The following is a 13905-nucleotide window of genomic DNA, read 5'->3' as shown; positions in this document are numbered from 1 at the left end:
CTGCACATGCATCCACTGGGACCCAGCTTAGCTGAACAGCTTGAACCAATAAGAAAGCCAGCGTTCGCCTTAGGTTGAGCATTACTTTTGCATGATTTGTTTTCTCCCTAAATACATGTGGAACAAATAAAGCCTTTTTTAAAAGGAAAGATGTTGGGAAAACATCATCCGTCTCCTTTCAGGTCATCGTTCTTGGTAAGACTATAAAGCGGTTTCTACAGTAATCCTATGGCACAATGAGAGCACTGTATCTCCACTCTAGCCTGTAGCCTGTAGGCTAGAGTGGAGCCTGTAGGCTAGAGTGGAGCCTGTAGGCTAGAGTGGAGACGCTTGATTATTTCCAGTGCTCCACACAATCTACAATATTATTTTTTTGCGCACAAATGCGTCGTTGGAAGACCGTTTGATTAACAAACATGAGTCTGACAGAAGTTAAGTTAAATTACAGTGTTTTTATAAAAGTGAAACTGGAATGTTACAATGCACATTAAGTTAGTTGAGCAACAGATTTTCCAAAACAGTTTAGCTGACAGTTATTTACAGTATCACAATGGAAATGACACTCATGCGTCCTTTTAAGGCTGTGTATGTACAATCCAGACAACAACAGTACAGAGTGTAAGTGTAAGTGCAAATAAAAAAAATCTCTATAATTAAAGAAAAATTAAGTTAAGGCTTTGAAGTTGTTCCATTTGGACAAGAAGGATTTATACAAATATACTTTGTTCTAACAGCTTAACAGGGCCCACATCAACTTTCTTGCTCACTTGACACAGACGGAAGTTTCCAAAATTACTCACCAGTCAATATTATCACTAGTCATGCATGTTGTATTCAGTTTTTGGGAAGTTACATTTATGCTGTACTAAAATTTGTCCCCCAAAAATGGAAAAAATGAAAGCTGCTATTGTTGAAAATGTATAAATTAGATATAATAATACTGTATGGCTCATAGATCAGTGAATCAAACATCATTTACTACAAACAAAAAAGGTTAAAATCTCCCTTTGAAAGTTATTTACTATCTCCTTGCGTAAGAAATAATCAAATTGGCAATATATTACGATATTTCACTGCGTGATTATAGCATCTATTATTTAAAAAACATTTAATCGCACAAACATATGCATAGCACGTAAATAACTGGTCACTATAGGTATCAGTGAACCACATCAGACCTTGTTAAACTACCTCACTCCTCAATGCATTTCACTGGGGGTTTCCACTGGATACGTCTCCGCTGCGTCACGGCACCAATACGGTTTTTCACCACTGTTCGCCGTCCAGTAATCCCCAGCGGTTGCATTTTGAGTGCGGCGCGGTGCACTCTGGTTGGACAACAGTGCAGTTACAGTATGAGAGGAAACAATATAGTGGAGGTGATTTTGTTTTTACACTTTTTGATGTTTTGGGTGATGTAGTTACTTGAAATATAAGCTGAAGTGTTTTATTTTGAAAAGTAACCGGATATTTTATTGCAAAGTACGTGCTTAATTTCCTGTTTAGCTTCATTTGCTCTGTGCTGATTGATGCGTCGTGCTCCGGTGTCCACCAGAAATAGAAGCCCTGCGTATAAACCTGCGCAGGGCACCAGACTACCGCAGCTGGGAAGGATCAGACACGCAGCGCAGTGGACCCGGTGGAAATGAACACAGACTAAAGTGGAAACCTATCAGCTCCGGTGGCGCAGCGGTGACGTAACGCAGCGGAGCCGCATCCAGTGGATATTGGGGGTTAGGCTGGAAATTAATTGCATAACACATACTGGGGACTTTTATAGATGTATGTGGTTATTTTTTTCATTTAAAAGAACTTAATAAAATCAGAATCTGTTGTAGAAGCAAACCTTAAAATTTCACAGTTTGATAAACATACCACTTGTTTTTTGATATTGGTACTTGAATTACAGTTTATGATTTACTTGTTCTCGCAAGTTTAAAAAAAATTAAATGAATTGTATCTCACACCGTTTTTACTTGTAAAGGTAAAATTCTTAACTAGTGATATTGTGACATATATTGTATTGTTTAGTGTCAGGATATATCGAGATATATCGTATTGGGACATGCAAATCGTGAATCGTATCATATTGTCAAATTCATGGCAATGCACACCACTACACGTCACACAATGGGAGAAATGTTGACATTTTTTTTCTTTGTTTTTGGAGTAAATGATGTTTGATTCATATGATCTATGAGGAATACATCAAATGAAAAATTATTGTGGGGTTTAAACTCACTAGCCATCTTGTAGGCCTACTGCAATGATTGTGTGACAAGCCTCTGCTAAAATCCACCTAGTTCACGGGTTTGGTCATCAAACCTTGTCCCCCTCATCATAAATACAACCTGTTGTACATTAAATGGTATGCAGGTGAGAAACAGTGACGTAAAACAAGATAAACTGGCTTTAAATTTCCTCAAAACATGAAATTATTAACACTAGGCTTAAAAAAGTGACTAAAATGTAGGCCTTTTCTGGAAGGCAACACATTATATTCACAAGAGGTAGTTCAAATGGATATTTACGGATGTGACTTAAGGCCAATTTTGATGAAGAAAATAAGTTTGGGCAAAACAAGAATAAAGTCGAAATGTCGAGATTGAAGTTGAAATTTTGAGAACAAAGTTGGAATATGATGTTGAGATTGAAGTCGAAAAGATGAAATTAAAGTGATAAAAGTCAAAGATTTGGTAATAAAGTAAAATCTACGGGAGCTGATCATCTTAGTCACCATTATGACAACAACCAGCAGAATGTGGGCGTCTAAAATGCTGTGTATCGAGGAACGCATTAAACTATACTTCAAAGTTGGGTTTAATGACAAAGAAATGACTTCTCTTTTAGCTCATTAACGTGGTGTGGTTTATCTCTTTAAGGACTTTGAAGACATATTGCCAAAAACGTAATCTGTTCAGAAGGAAAAAAAAAACAGTTACGTTTGGAAAAGGTGGAGCATTCAGTCCATCTGTGGCTATTGAGGAGCTACGGAAACAGATTAGGGACAGTTCTGATTGTGAATGTTGGCCCTAGTCCGTTTCCGTACATTTGACTTTATTAGCAAACCTTTGACTTTCATCATAATATTGTATTTTGAGTTTGGCTTTTTTTTTTGGAAATTTTGACTTGAATCTTGTCTTTTCAACTTTAATCTCCACATTATATTTAAATTTTATTCTTGAAATTTCAACTTTAAACTCAAAATTTCAACTTTATTCTCGACATTACGACTTTAATCTCGATATTTCAACTTTAATCTCGACATTTCAACTATAATCTCGATATTTCAACTTTATTCTCGATATTCCAACATTATTCTTTGTTTGCCCAAAATTATTTTCTCCATCAAAATTGATCCTAATCCGCTTCCGTAGATATCCAATACAGTTTTGAGTCATCAGCTTATAGGAGAAGTTCATTGTAGTAGTGCAGCAAGGATAAAACGCCCATCGCCAGTGCGCACCAGTGTTCCTCACAGGCGGCTGTATTTTCCTTTGCAATGCAACATGTGTTTGTATAGTGTCTCCACTCTGTCCTGGAGAACCGCAGCATGCTCGTCTGACAGAAAGCCCAGAGCCCGAGACAAAGGCTCGCTGTCCCTGTACAGCTCCATCAGCTTCTGTCTACAGTCTCTGCGCCTGTGGAGCTCCGCCACGCGCTGCGCGGTCCTCCTCCTGAACACGCACACGGACTCCAGCACCGTGCTGTGGTACTTCTCCCACATGTCCAACACCCGAAAGCCGTGCACCAGCCCCGCCTCGTTATCAATGAACACCAGGTCACCGCGCGGGCTTTTCAGGAGATTATTGGCGTCCCTCTCCATGACGTGCGCGTCCCACTGCAGGCTGAACAGATTGCTGACCAGCCTGTCAAAGTTCGCGGTCAGATAGTCGAGGACGATCAGATCGGTCCACTGCATCAGCTCCAGCAGCTCCACCCTGCTCATGGTGTGGAGCTCCTGGAGCTGTGGGTGCAGCCCGGTGCTCTCCTGCCTGAGGGGCGCAGGTGTCACCACACCGGTCAGGTTGGAGATCCACTCCGTGAGGGACACCACGGCTCCATCGCTCCACTGTAACCCCGCTATCCGCGTCCTCACTGAAGCCCACTGCTCACTGCTGAGCTGGGACAGCACCAGCGGCGGTAGATTGGTGATACCGAGCAACCTGGCGAGGTAATATGTCAAAGTTTCCCCCTGCACCTGGTCTGCGTTGATGCCGTAACGCACGCACGCCTTTGTTCCGTCCGCAAACGTGGCGAGTTGGTTAGAAACCCTCCCGCATCCAGGCTCCAGCCTCACCAGGCGGCACGTCCGCGCGCTCTGCTGCCACATGTGCGCGTAATCCTCCGTGAACCCGACATGGTAAACCTCCTCCAGCCACTCACTCCAATACATCCCGCTGTCCACGGGGGAGCCCGGGGCCTCCCCCCGCTGCTCGGACCCCCTCTTATCTCCATTCTCTGCAGGTTCATCTGTGAGGTTATACGCCTGGGGTCTGCTCCCCAGTCGAGGCGGGACAGCAAGCAGGGCCCGGAAAGTTTTGGCTGAGAGGTCGACAGGAAGACCATGTCCAAATAACGGTTCTCCTCCTGGTGTGAGTATCCCCCGCTTGTGCCTCTCCAGGCGGCTCTCTAGCGCGCTCCACACGTAGAAAACCGCAGCGAGGACGCACAGGAGCAGAGCCGCGAACAAGTTTGCAGAGAGAGCCCTCATTGGTCCGCTGTTCCTTCTGCTGGTAGAACTCCAGCAGGTTCCTCCACACAAACAACTGCAGCTACACCGGGACTGCCCTGAGCTGCTGTGCGCTCCTGGACACCCTGAAGCCCAGCGGCGCACACGCACAAAGATCACAGAGAGGGTATCTCCGACGCTGCGAGCGTTTCATTTCCCGTCCTGACTCGGATGTCCGTCACATTCCTGTTGTGATGCAACCAAAGGCAGTATTTCACTGTAGAACCATGGTCTTTATCTGTCTGTGTATCAGCACCATCTCCTCCTGTCACTGCCTCTGCTTCTGCTTCTGCTCTGGGTGACTTTGATTTGAGGCGGTGTGGACGCACTGAGCGAGGCTGGGCTGGGTTGCCAGATACAGCAGAGGGTTTTCAGCACACGACTGTTAAATACACTCGAGTTCTCAAAGATTAAATAAAGCATTTCCAATAGTGGGATTTTGCTTTTACTTAATTTTTTGGTGGACAATAATACATTTTTTTGTCAGTATTTAGTGCATCTTTTCAACCTTGGGTTCAGGACCCCATGTTGGGTCGCCTGGAATTTAAATGGGGTTCCCTGAAATGTCTAGTAATTGATTTTAAAAAAATGAATAAAATAAAATACTGATTAGAAATACATTTTTTCAATATATCATGTACTTTTTCCAAAATAAAACACAATCTTAACCAACTGTATTCTACACTTTCATATATATATATATATATATCAGAAAAGTCTCACCAAGCTCCTCCTGGTGTTTCATTTTACATCTTTTTTTATTATCACATCATTAAAAACAAAAAGAAAACAAATCAGTTTAATTATGTTACCGGAAATATACAATATATTGAGACAAATAAATGTAATTTGCTGTACAAACGTACATCGGGGCTTGTCAAGTGGCCCTCCTAAAGACACGCACATTCAACATAAACAATTAATCATATAACACAAACTAACAAACATATTTTATACAAGAATAACAAAAGTACGCTAGAAAAGTGAAAGAAAAATTCAAATGGATGGATTTTGAATTTGCAATAAACAGTCAGTCCAGTAATAAAATGGATGATTTGTTTCTTCAAGGTTTACCCCAGTACAGTTTCTGATGTGAGTTGGTAAGAAGTTCCCAAATTGAGGACCCCTGAATCTCTTATTAAAAGTTTCAAAATAATTGTAACATTTCACAGCCTGCTGAACAAACATCTCCTCGCAAGTATCTGCATTTTGCATGAATCCCTGAGTCTTTAATGAACATTGGTCAATTATGAACCACTTTATCCAGTTTCATTTCTAATAACTATTACAAATAGTAATAATGTAATTGTGCTGAGACACAGGTACTTGTTAACATTTAGATTGTGTTTTATTCAGGCAATAGGATACCAAACTGTTATGAACTATCATCGTTCAGGAGTGGACAAGCCCAACCTGGCAACACCGAAGCTCCGCTGTGAGGCATGTGATTCGAGCTCAGAGAAGATGGGCGGGGCTAAAAAGAAGAGGAGCAAGTGCACCAACATGCTGGTTCATCTCAAATCCTTTAGGTCGGATCAGATTCACCCCAACAACAACTGTTGCCCCAAAATATCAGTTTGTTCTTCTGGACAAAATACTGAGTTAAGTTTATAGAATTAGGAACCAAGCCTAAACATTTTCTGTCCAAATATTGTTGAGAAGTTAATAATTCATATTTTGAGTCTTGAGTCTGATCACATGACAGCAACTCAATGCACTACATGTCTTCTATTAACATTGTCCTGTAATACTCAACCCTAATGGCAAAGACAGCTCAACTGAAATACTTGTATGAAACCAACAACATGATATGTGAATTGTTATTGGCTACAGTCTCCAAAATGACCACGCCTTCATATAAAGGGAAGTTATGTGTGTCTAAAGAATAAAAGCTGTTCTAAATTACGTCAAACACATTTCTCACAGGAATTAGTGACATATAGTTTTATTATTCAGCTTTAGAACGATCATCTTTAGGGCAAGCGTGCGATTGGTTGTGTATTACTTTAAGGAATTGCCACAGCAGATAATCTCATCAAATTACCCAATGCACAAATACATGTAGATGTTGTGACAATATCACAATCCCAAGTCTGGGAGGAGAACCTGATCAGGAAAGGGAGATCATCATAACTACCTGCAGATGATGCTCATCATTGCTTCTTGAGGCCTTTTATACTCTAGCCACTGTGTGCCGTCTATAAAAAAATAAAATGCTTTAAATCAGATGGTTTTGGAACACTAAGGAATTAAACTTTAAAACATGTCCAACTAGGGTTGTACCCAAGACCACATACTATCCAAGACCAAGAGTTATCCTTGACCAGAACGTACTGAGACCAAGACAAGACCAAGACATTTGGGAGTCGATATCAAGAAAAGACCAAGACCATAAAAGTAAAATTTAAAAACCTTGACAAGGTTGAACATTCTCTGTTGTGGCAGTTTTGATGAATGAGAAGGAGTCAAGCTTTAGGGTTGCTGGTCAGATGCAGACACTGGGTTTATTATGTCAAACGATTTCGGAGAACATGTGAGACCGATTCTGAGATTTGGATGTTAACCAGCTGTTATTGTGTGTGCCTCAGTGAATCTGCTGCCGTTCCGTGCTCGCAGGGTTATGTATGTTGCTGATAGCCGTAGTCAAAACAGAGACTTTGGTGTGTTCTATAGTGTATGATGGGGTCTGGCCTGCTTAGGGCAGTCTGACCAGAACTGACCAGGAGAGAGTTCTGCATTTAATTTAAACACATTTGAAGGGCAAAAACAAGGTGTTTGCAACTCTTTCAAGCACAACAGGCAAAAATCTAAAATCTTGGCACATTTGGTCAACTGAGTTCTTGCAAAAAATGTCCTTTTGTGCATTTAAAAGTTACAGAGAAGTGTAGTGTAGAGGGGGGATTTTTTTAATTTTTTTGGCGCAATATCAGAAAATGCCTTTAAACATGTCAATCCAAAGTCAAAACGTATTAATTGCTGACGACACAGTATACTGTATATATGTGCACTTCTATGTCCACAGTGTTCTCATTTTCTGGTCCAGCTCAATCATTTCCCATGTTCATCTCAAATCATCTCCAAATGGTTTTTTGAACATAACAATGAATTCTCTGTACTACATTGACCTCTGGGGTCACCTGATCTCAAACCCATTGAGCACCATTGGAATGTGCTGCAATAGGGACATTCACGCGATAGATGTCCTGCCAGCAAATCTGCAGCAAAATATGCAACTTCTTCATAGATTGTGATTCACTCACACAACTTTAGAGGAAGTTGCACCATTGGCAGAAGGTTTTTGTGCAGAAAGTAAAAATGCGGAGTTTCGTCATGGAAGGAATAAACAGATAATTGCTGTGCTTTAGTGCACATGGAAGGGGAAAAACTCCCACATAAATAACTTTGGGAAGATAAGATCCCTGACATTAAACTGATAAATTATTCCGGTATATCTTGTATATTATCTCACTTATCTCTTGCTTGCGTTATATTTTTCTTTAGTTTGGCTGTGCAGCCTGTGCTGATGATCAAGATATCATAATGGGAGATTTTATTTTATTCAAATAGAAAAAAAACATCTTCAGCTATAAAATATTTATTGAAAATTTAGAGAATCCTTGAGACATCTGCCAATATACAAGGCTGCAAAGAAGTCGTAATAATAAGAGAGTTATTAAGGAGATCTCTTTAAATTTTATGGGTCTATTATTGTCTGCTTTTAAGCCAGGGAAGCTATAAAACTCTCCTCTATTGCTGATATTTGTTGGGTTTTGCAAGAGGCAGAACATAAACTTGCTGAACTGTGCTTAACCTTGCTCTTTTGTCCTTCATGATCCAGTAACGGCCGGAGCAGGAAGAAGAAGAAGAAGCATTCTTGTAGCAGTGCGAGCGAAAGATGTCCCATGTGGTTATTCTATATGTGGAGCCATCACAGCTGCTCAGCCACATTCAATGCTTTCCTTCTTGGCCAATATCATTTTTCTCATGACTAATCACAGTTTGATTTTGTACTGCAGTATTTTAATACGGATAGCACCACCAAAGAATATCCTTTGGTTGAGAGCAAAATCTCAGAAAACTGTTGAGTTTGGTGTAGTACAATTGTTTTGTAATACGCAAAGAACTCATTATCTGAGACAAAGGCTGTGTACGAAATGGCACACTCCGTATTATACACTACAAACTCAATGAGTATACAGTATACTGTCCACTATATACTAAAAGTATGATTAAGATGACCATTCCAACTGAAGTATACTTCTGAGTTTCCCACGATGCATTTCTAACCTACAACGACAAAAACCTGAAGCACACTGAGGCTAAATATCTCTGTTGATTCTCCACCTTTGAAAGTTCTGAAAACATTTTAAGTGAGAAAGTGACCAAGTAGTAGTGTTGTAGTAGTCGAGACCGGTCTTGGTCTCAAGAGCGTGCGTGCATGTGTGTGTGTGGCTATGGTTTCAGTTTGGACCGCGGAGCGGAAGAGAGATAGAAACTAATCACCGGTAAAAATCCCAGTAAAACTCTGGAAAACAGTCACCAGGAATAAAGATTTGCTCCCTGGTAAAGACAGTAGCTCTAACAACTGGTAAAATGATAAACTGGTGATATTACAGCCAGTACATGCAGGACAAGGACGCACTTCTTTTACAGAGGTCAGTGTGTATTTAATAAGTCCGTGTGTGTCCGTCTGAAAGTCTGCTTGTTTATGCCTCTGTCCATCCATTTTTTTTCATTATATCCATGTCTTTTAAGGCTTTTATTAAATAGTGTAGGCTGTAGTCCAGGCCGCTGCCATCTTGGATTATGTCGTCACCAGCGCGTCATCGCCGCAAGTTGCACTAGCGCAGAATGACTCAAATAACTGTAAAGAGGTCTTATATTAGTCTAATATCTTTTTAAAGTGGTGTTTTTTTGTGGCTTTAGACTCCAATTACATTTATGTATATAATATGTTCCTTACAATATAAACAGGTTCACAATATAACTATTTTTTATAGTTTCTGTTTCCACTGTATCCAGAATAATAATAATATTTCTCAACAAGAACTATTGATTGATTTGTCACATGACTGTTCCAGGGTTTGAGTTTGTTTTATTTATTTATACCATGTTATTTCTTGGCAGAAATGCTTTTAAACACTTGCTGTACATTCAGCTGACATAAAAATCAATATGTAGAATCATTGTGAATTTATCAGTAGCAGTTTTATTATTTTAGTTCATTTTTTGCAGGCACCTTTTTTCTCCGTCAAATGTATTTAAAGGAAACTAAAACTAAAGAGAGAATGTTATTTAACTGTCAAACCTTGTCATAATTTCATTTATTTATATATTTTTTTGAATTAAAAAAAAATGTTTATGGTCTTGGTCTTGACTCGGTCTCGGCTCCCGGAAGTCTTGGTCTTGTCTTGGTCTCGGTGCATTCTAGACTTGGACAAGTCTTGGTCTCGGATAGTGGTCTTGAACACAACACTACCAAGTAGAATATCAACATGTGGTCGTTTGATCAATACAACTAACGTATACACATTTCATTCCAACATTTCAGAGATTTTCAGAGAGCCACCATTGTTTTACTGACAAAACTTTGGTTTAACTTCAAGACAAGACAAGAAGAGATGCTTTTGTTTTGAAAGGGGGAAGTATGATTTTTAACTTAAGTCGGTCCTAAGATGATTTATATTCCGCTCACAATGCATCATGGGGTGGTTGAGTATGACTCGTGTGTCCACCGTGCATACTTTAAAAGTGTCCCGACATAGTATACAATTACATCAGGGTATTTCTCGCGTACTCAATCTTTTTATACTATCTAATGTGAACGCACTTCACGCTATTTTTGACATCAAATGTATGATGAGTAAGTTAGTATGATATTTCCTACACAGCCCAAGACTTGGCCGAGACAAAATAAATCAGTTTTAAAAGCCATGATGAAGGTTGAACAGGTAAAGAGCATCCTGTCTTTTAAATACATTTGACAGACAAGAACAAGGTGTCTGCAACTCATCCAAGCACAACATGCAAAAATCTCAATTATTTACACATTTGTTCCACAAATTTTTTGCAAAGAATACATTCTTTCATTGATTTAAAAGCCTCTAATAAGTCCATACTTATTTCAAAAATCTAGAAAACAATATGGATGTGGCCTAAAGTTAGTGTTCAGAGGTCTTTCTGACTAGAAATAAGATGGACTGATGTCTGAGTTTTTGCAGGGGTCTGACACATAAGGCACTGGAAAGTTCCAATGGAGGCGGAACAACCAGTGAGCTAACGCTATAAATGTTTGAAGTCAAATCAAGTTACAGCATTAACTAGACCAAATGCACATACCAAAGAAAATGCAAGTGAGGATGCATAGGCTTAGTCCCTCGGAGTCACTATAACACCTTGGAGTGGGACTGGTCTCAAGTACTACAATAATAGTGTTTAGTTTTGCCAAAAACACACACATCTAAAAAAAAAACAAACCAAAAAAAAGACATCCATTCTAAAAACATATTGTGAGTTTTCACAGATTATCTGAGTTACCTTTGTTTACTTTATTTACTAATCAAGCAGGAACAAGATTGTGGATTGTCTAGACATGGAAATGAAGACGCTGAATGGTTGGAATTATGTGTGTTGTGTGTTGCTCTTTAGGAGTGTTGAACAACCACTAAGAGGTAGCGTGGCCACTGGTGTCCGTTTCCCTCAGCACAAGTGCAGACATGTTCACATATCAAACCTATCTGTTTCTTGCCATGTGTTATCTGCAGGTCAGCAGACCTCAGCGTCTCCCCACACCTCCTCCTCTTCCTCCCTCCTGCTGCACTCTCTTTGACGCATTCCTCCCTCAGCACTCCCAGGAGGGCTGTAACATGAGGGAGGTTTTCTTTTTTTTTTCCCCCACCAGTCATGGTTGGTCGTCTGTCGCTGGTCAAGCGTTGCAGTGACACGGGCGAGTCCAGACTGTCTGTCATTCTGTCTGCAGTTTAGGCTACGCTGCATGGCCATCACTATAGCTGTCTGACAATGCCACAGCTGTGATGCAATCTCATGTTCTCTGTGTGGTGTCTGTCTGCCAGCTGAAACCAACACAGGGAGGTCAGATCAACAAAAAAGTGGAAGGAGGCACCAGAGGAACAAAGTGCGCCATGGCTCTGCCACTTTTCTTTGGGTATAAGGTTAATTCATGTATGGTAATAACTCAGAGATCCCCTGACACTTTGCAGCACTCCGTTTCCTGGACTGAATAATGAATGTGCAGGGTTTTCATTAGCGTTGAAAGCTGCAATTATTTCACAGGGTTTGACAATTACTCATGCTGTGGGAATCAGGGCAGGGTTGGATGGATCCACTGGGGTGTATTTACGCCCCCTGCTTTATAGTACAGCTGGAGAGAAGTATGTGTTTTGACATGTGTTTGCTTAGACATATTCATTTTTCATTTAATATTAACAGCGAGACACAACAATGGTGGAGTGAGAAAAAAATTGTGAAAGTAATCTTATTCAAAGATAAATTAATATTTTTGTGTTTTATTTGTGAAACTCAGTTTATCTTCTTCAGTTCTATTTTATTTTGCCACTGACTATCTCAAAGCTGCTGCTTTAAAAAAATCATTACCTTGTGCAGATGCATGCAATTGTAAAAAGTTAATTAAAAAAAAAAGAAAAAGTTGAAAACAAACACTCCTGATCACCTAAAGCTGAATATTACCATACCAGTAGATCGATAGAATCTAATTCCATCAGTATCTTTAGTATCATGTTTTGCCTCAAAATGGCTTCAGTTATTTAGAAGAACAAGTCAAACTCAAGGCCTGGGGCCAAATCCAGTTCAACTTTATTTATATAGCGCAAAATACAACATAGTCATCTCAAAGCGCTGAACAAAATATAAAGTCCATAGTAAGAAAGAAAGAACAACATCACAGTAATATAACATGCTCTCATAAAAGCATATTACTACAGCGCTTCTCTCTCTCTGTGTGCACACACCTCAGCAGCAGCAGCAGCAACAACACAGTGTCACTTACAGCACCCACACAGAGGCTGCTGCGCACACATGAACAACACATGCACTACAGAGTTCTAGTGTAACAATTACAAATCAAACATTATGTAAATCAAGCAGCAGTAATTACCTTTCAAGCAGAAAAGTCACCAATTCCATCTTCTACTCCTCCAGACCATACACTGTAAAAAAGACGGCACTCCAGCCCCGGGAAAGGGGCGGGGCCTGTGAGCAACAGCTGTCAGTAAGTCCATCAAACACAATCCTGGCTCTGATTGGTTCTTTTTGCTCGGCCACGGTGAATTCTGGCAATCTGCCAAAGGCTGCAGGAGCAGCAGGAGGGACTCAATGAGTCTGTTTTTTTTCTTGACACAAACTACTAGTAAAGCTGTCCTTACATAGAGACAGCTTTAGTAAATATGACAAAAAGTCACTTTTATAAAAGTTGCAGACTGCACCTTTAAGAACATCCATATCCTCCCGCAGGGCAAAGTAAAAGTGACAGGGAAAACATGAATTATTCTGTAATTTGCAGACACATTTTCCCCATGCTTATAATACACAATGGCAGTCATTTTTTCTGGCAAATTATTGAAAGAACTCTCAGTTTTTTTTTTTTTAAATACTTAAATTTTCCTCAAATTGTTTTTTTTTTTTGTCACAAAATCAAGGAAATTTAAGTGAAGATCTTACAGAGACTGAAATCTGTCACTTATTGCTTAGATATTGTCAGTGCCTTCATGTCATCTTAACATTGAAGTGAAAACTAGGGCAGAATAATATTGAATTTGCTTGTTTATCCACTTTTAATCTGCGGACCACTAGAGATTAAACTGGTCAGTATTTGGCAGCTGAACTAAAAGGAGTTTGACGTGATTTAAAATAAAGATCTGGTTACATTCTGGGGGAATTCACTCAGACGAACTGTATGTAATGCAACACTCCCTTATCTGGTAACAAATCTCCTAACTAATAGTTTGGCATCAAATTTAATTTAGGTCACGCTATTTGGCTCAATGAGTCAAGTAATGAAATGTTGAGATCTGGGGGTTGAGCATATCTTATATTCATTGTAAAATCAAGTTGTTTTTGTTACTGTACACTATACCGTGTGTGTCTATGAGGATCAAGCAGCCAGGATTAGCAGTAGTAGAGGTTGAATATCTTCC

At 39.9% G+C, this 13905-nt stretch overlaps 1 protein-coding gene across 1 annotated transcript; it reads right to left on the bottom strand.

Annotated features, from left to right (window-relative positions):
* Positions 1 to 437: 437 nt before the first annotated feature.
* On the bottom strand, positions 438 to 5023 carry fjx1 (four-jointed box kinase 1). The gene has a single exon (XM_028448228.1). The coding sequence runs from the start codon at positions 4712 to 4714 to the stop codon at positions 3476 to 3478; it is 1239 nt and encodes a 412-aa protein (XP_028304029.1). The 5' UTR covers positions 4715 to 5023; the 3' UTR covers positions 438 to 3475.
* Positions 5024 to 13905: the final 8882 nt, after the last annotated feature.

Source organism: Gouania willdenowi, chromosome 6 (assembly GCF_900634775.1).
Source record: "Gouania willdenowi chromosome 6, fGouWil2.1, whole genome shotgun sequence".
NCBI classification, from domain to species: domain Eukaryota; kingdom Metazoa; phylum Chordata; class Actinopteri; order Blenniiformes; family Gobiesocidae; genus Gouania; species Gouania willdenowi.
The sequence above is the reverse complement of the archived record's forward strand: the minus strand, read 5'-3'. Positions and strand labels throughout refer to the sequence as shown.

Bases quoted from the DNA above. Each gene is read 5' to 3' on its own strand.
- fjx1 (XM_028448228.1), bottom strand. From the start codon at position 4,714: ATGAGGGCTCTCTCTGCAAACTTGTTCGCGGCTCTGCTCCTGTGCGTC.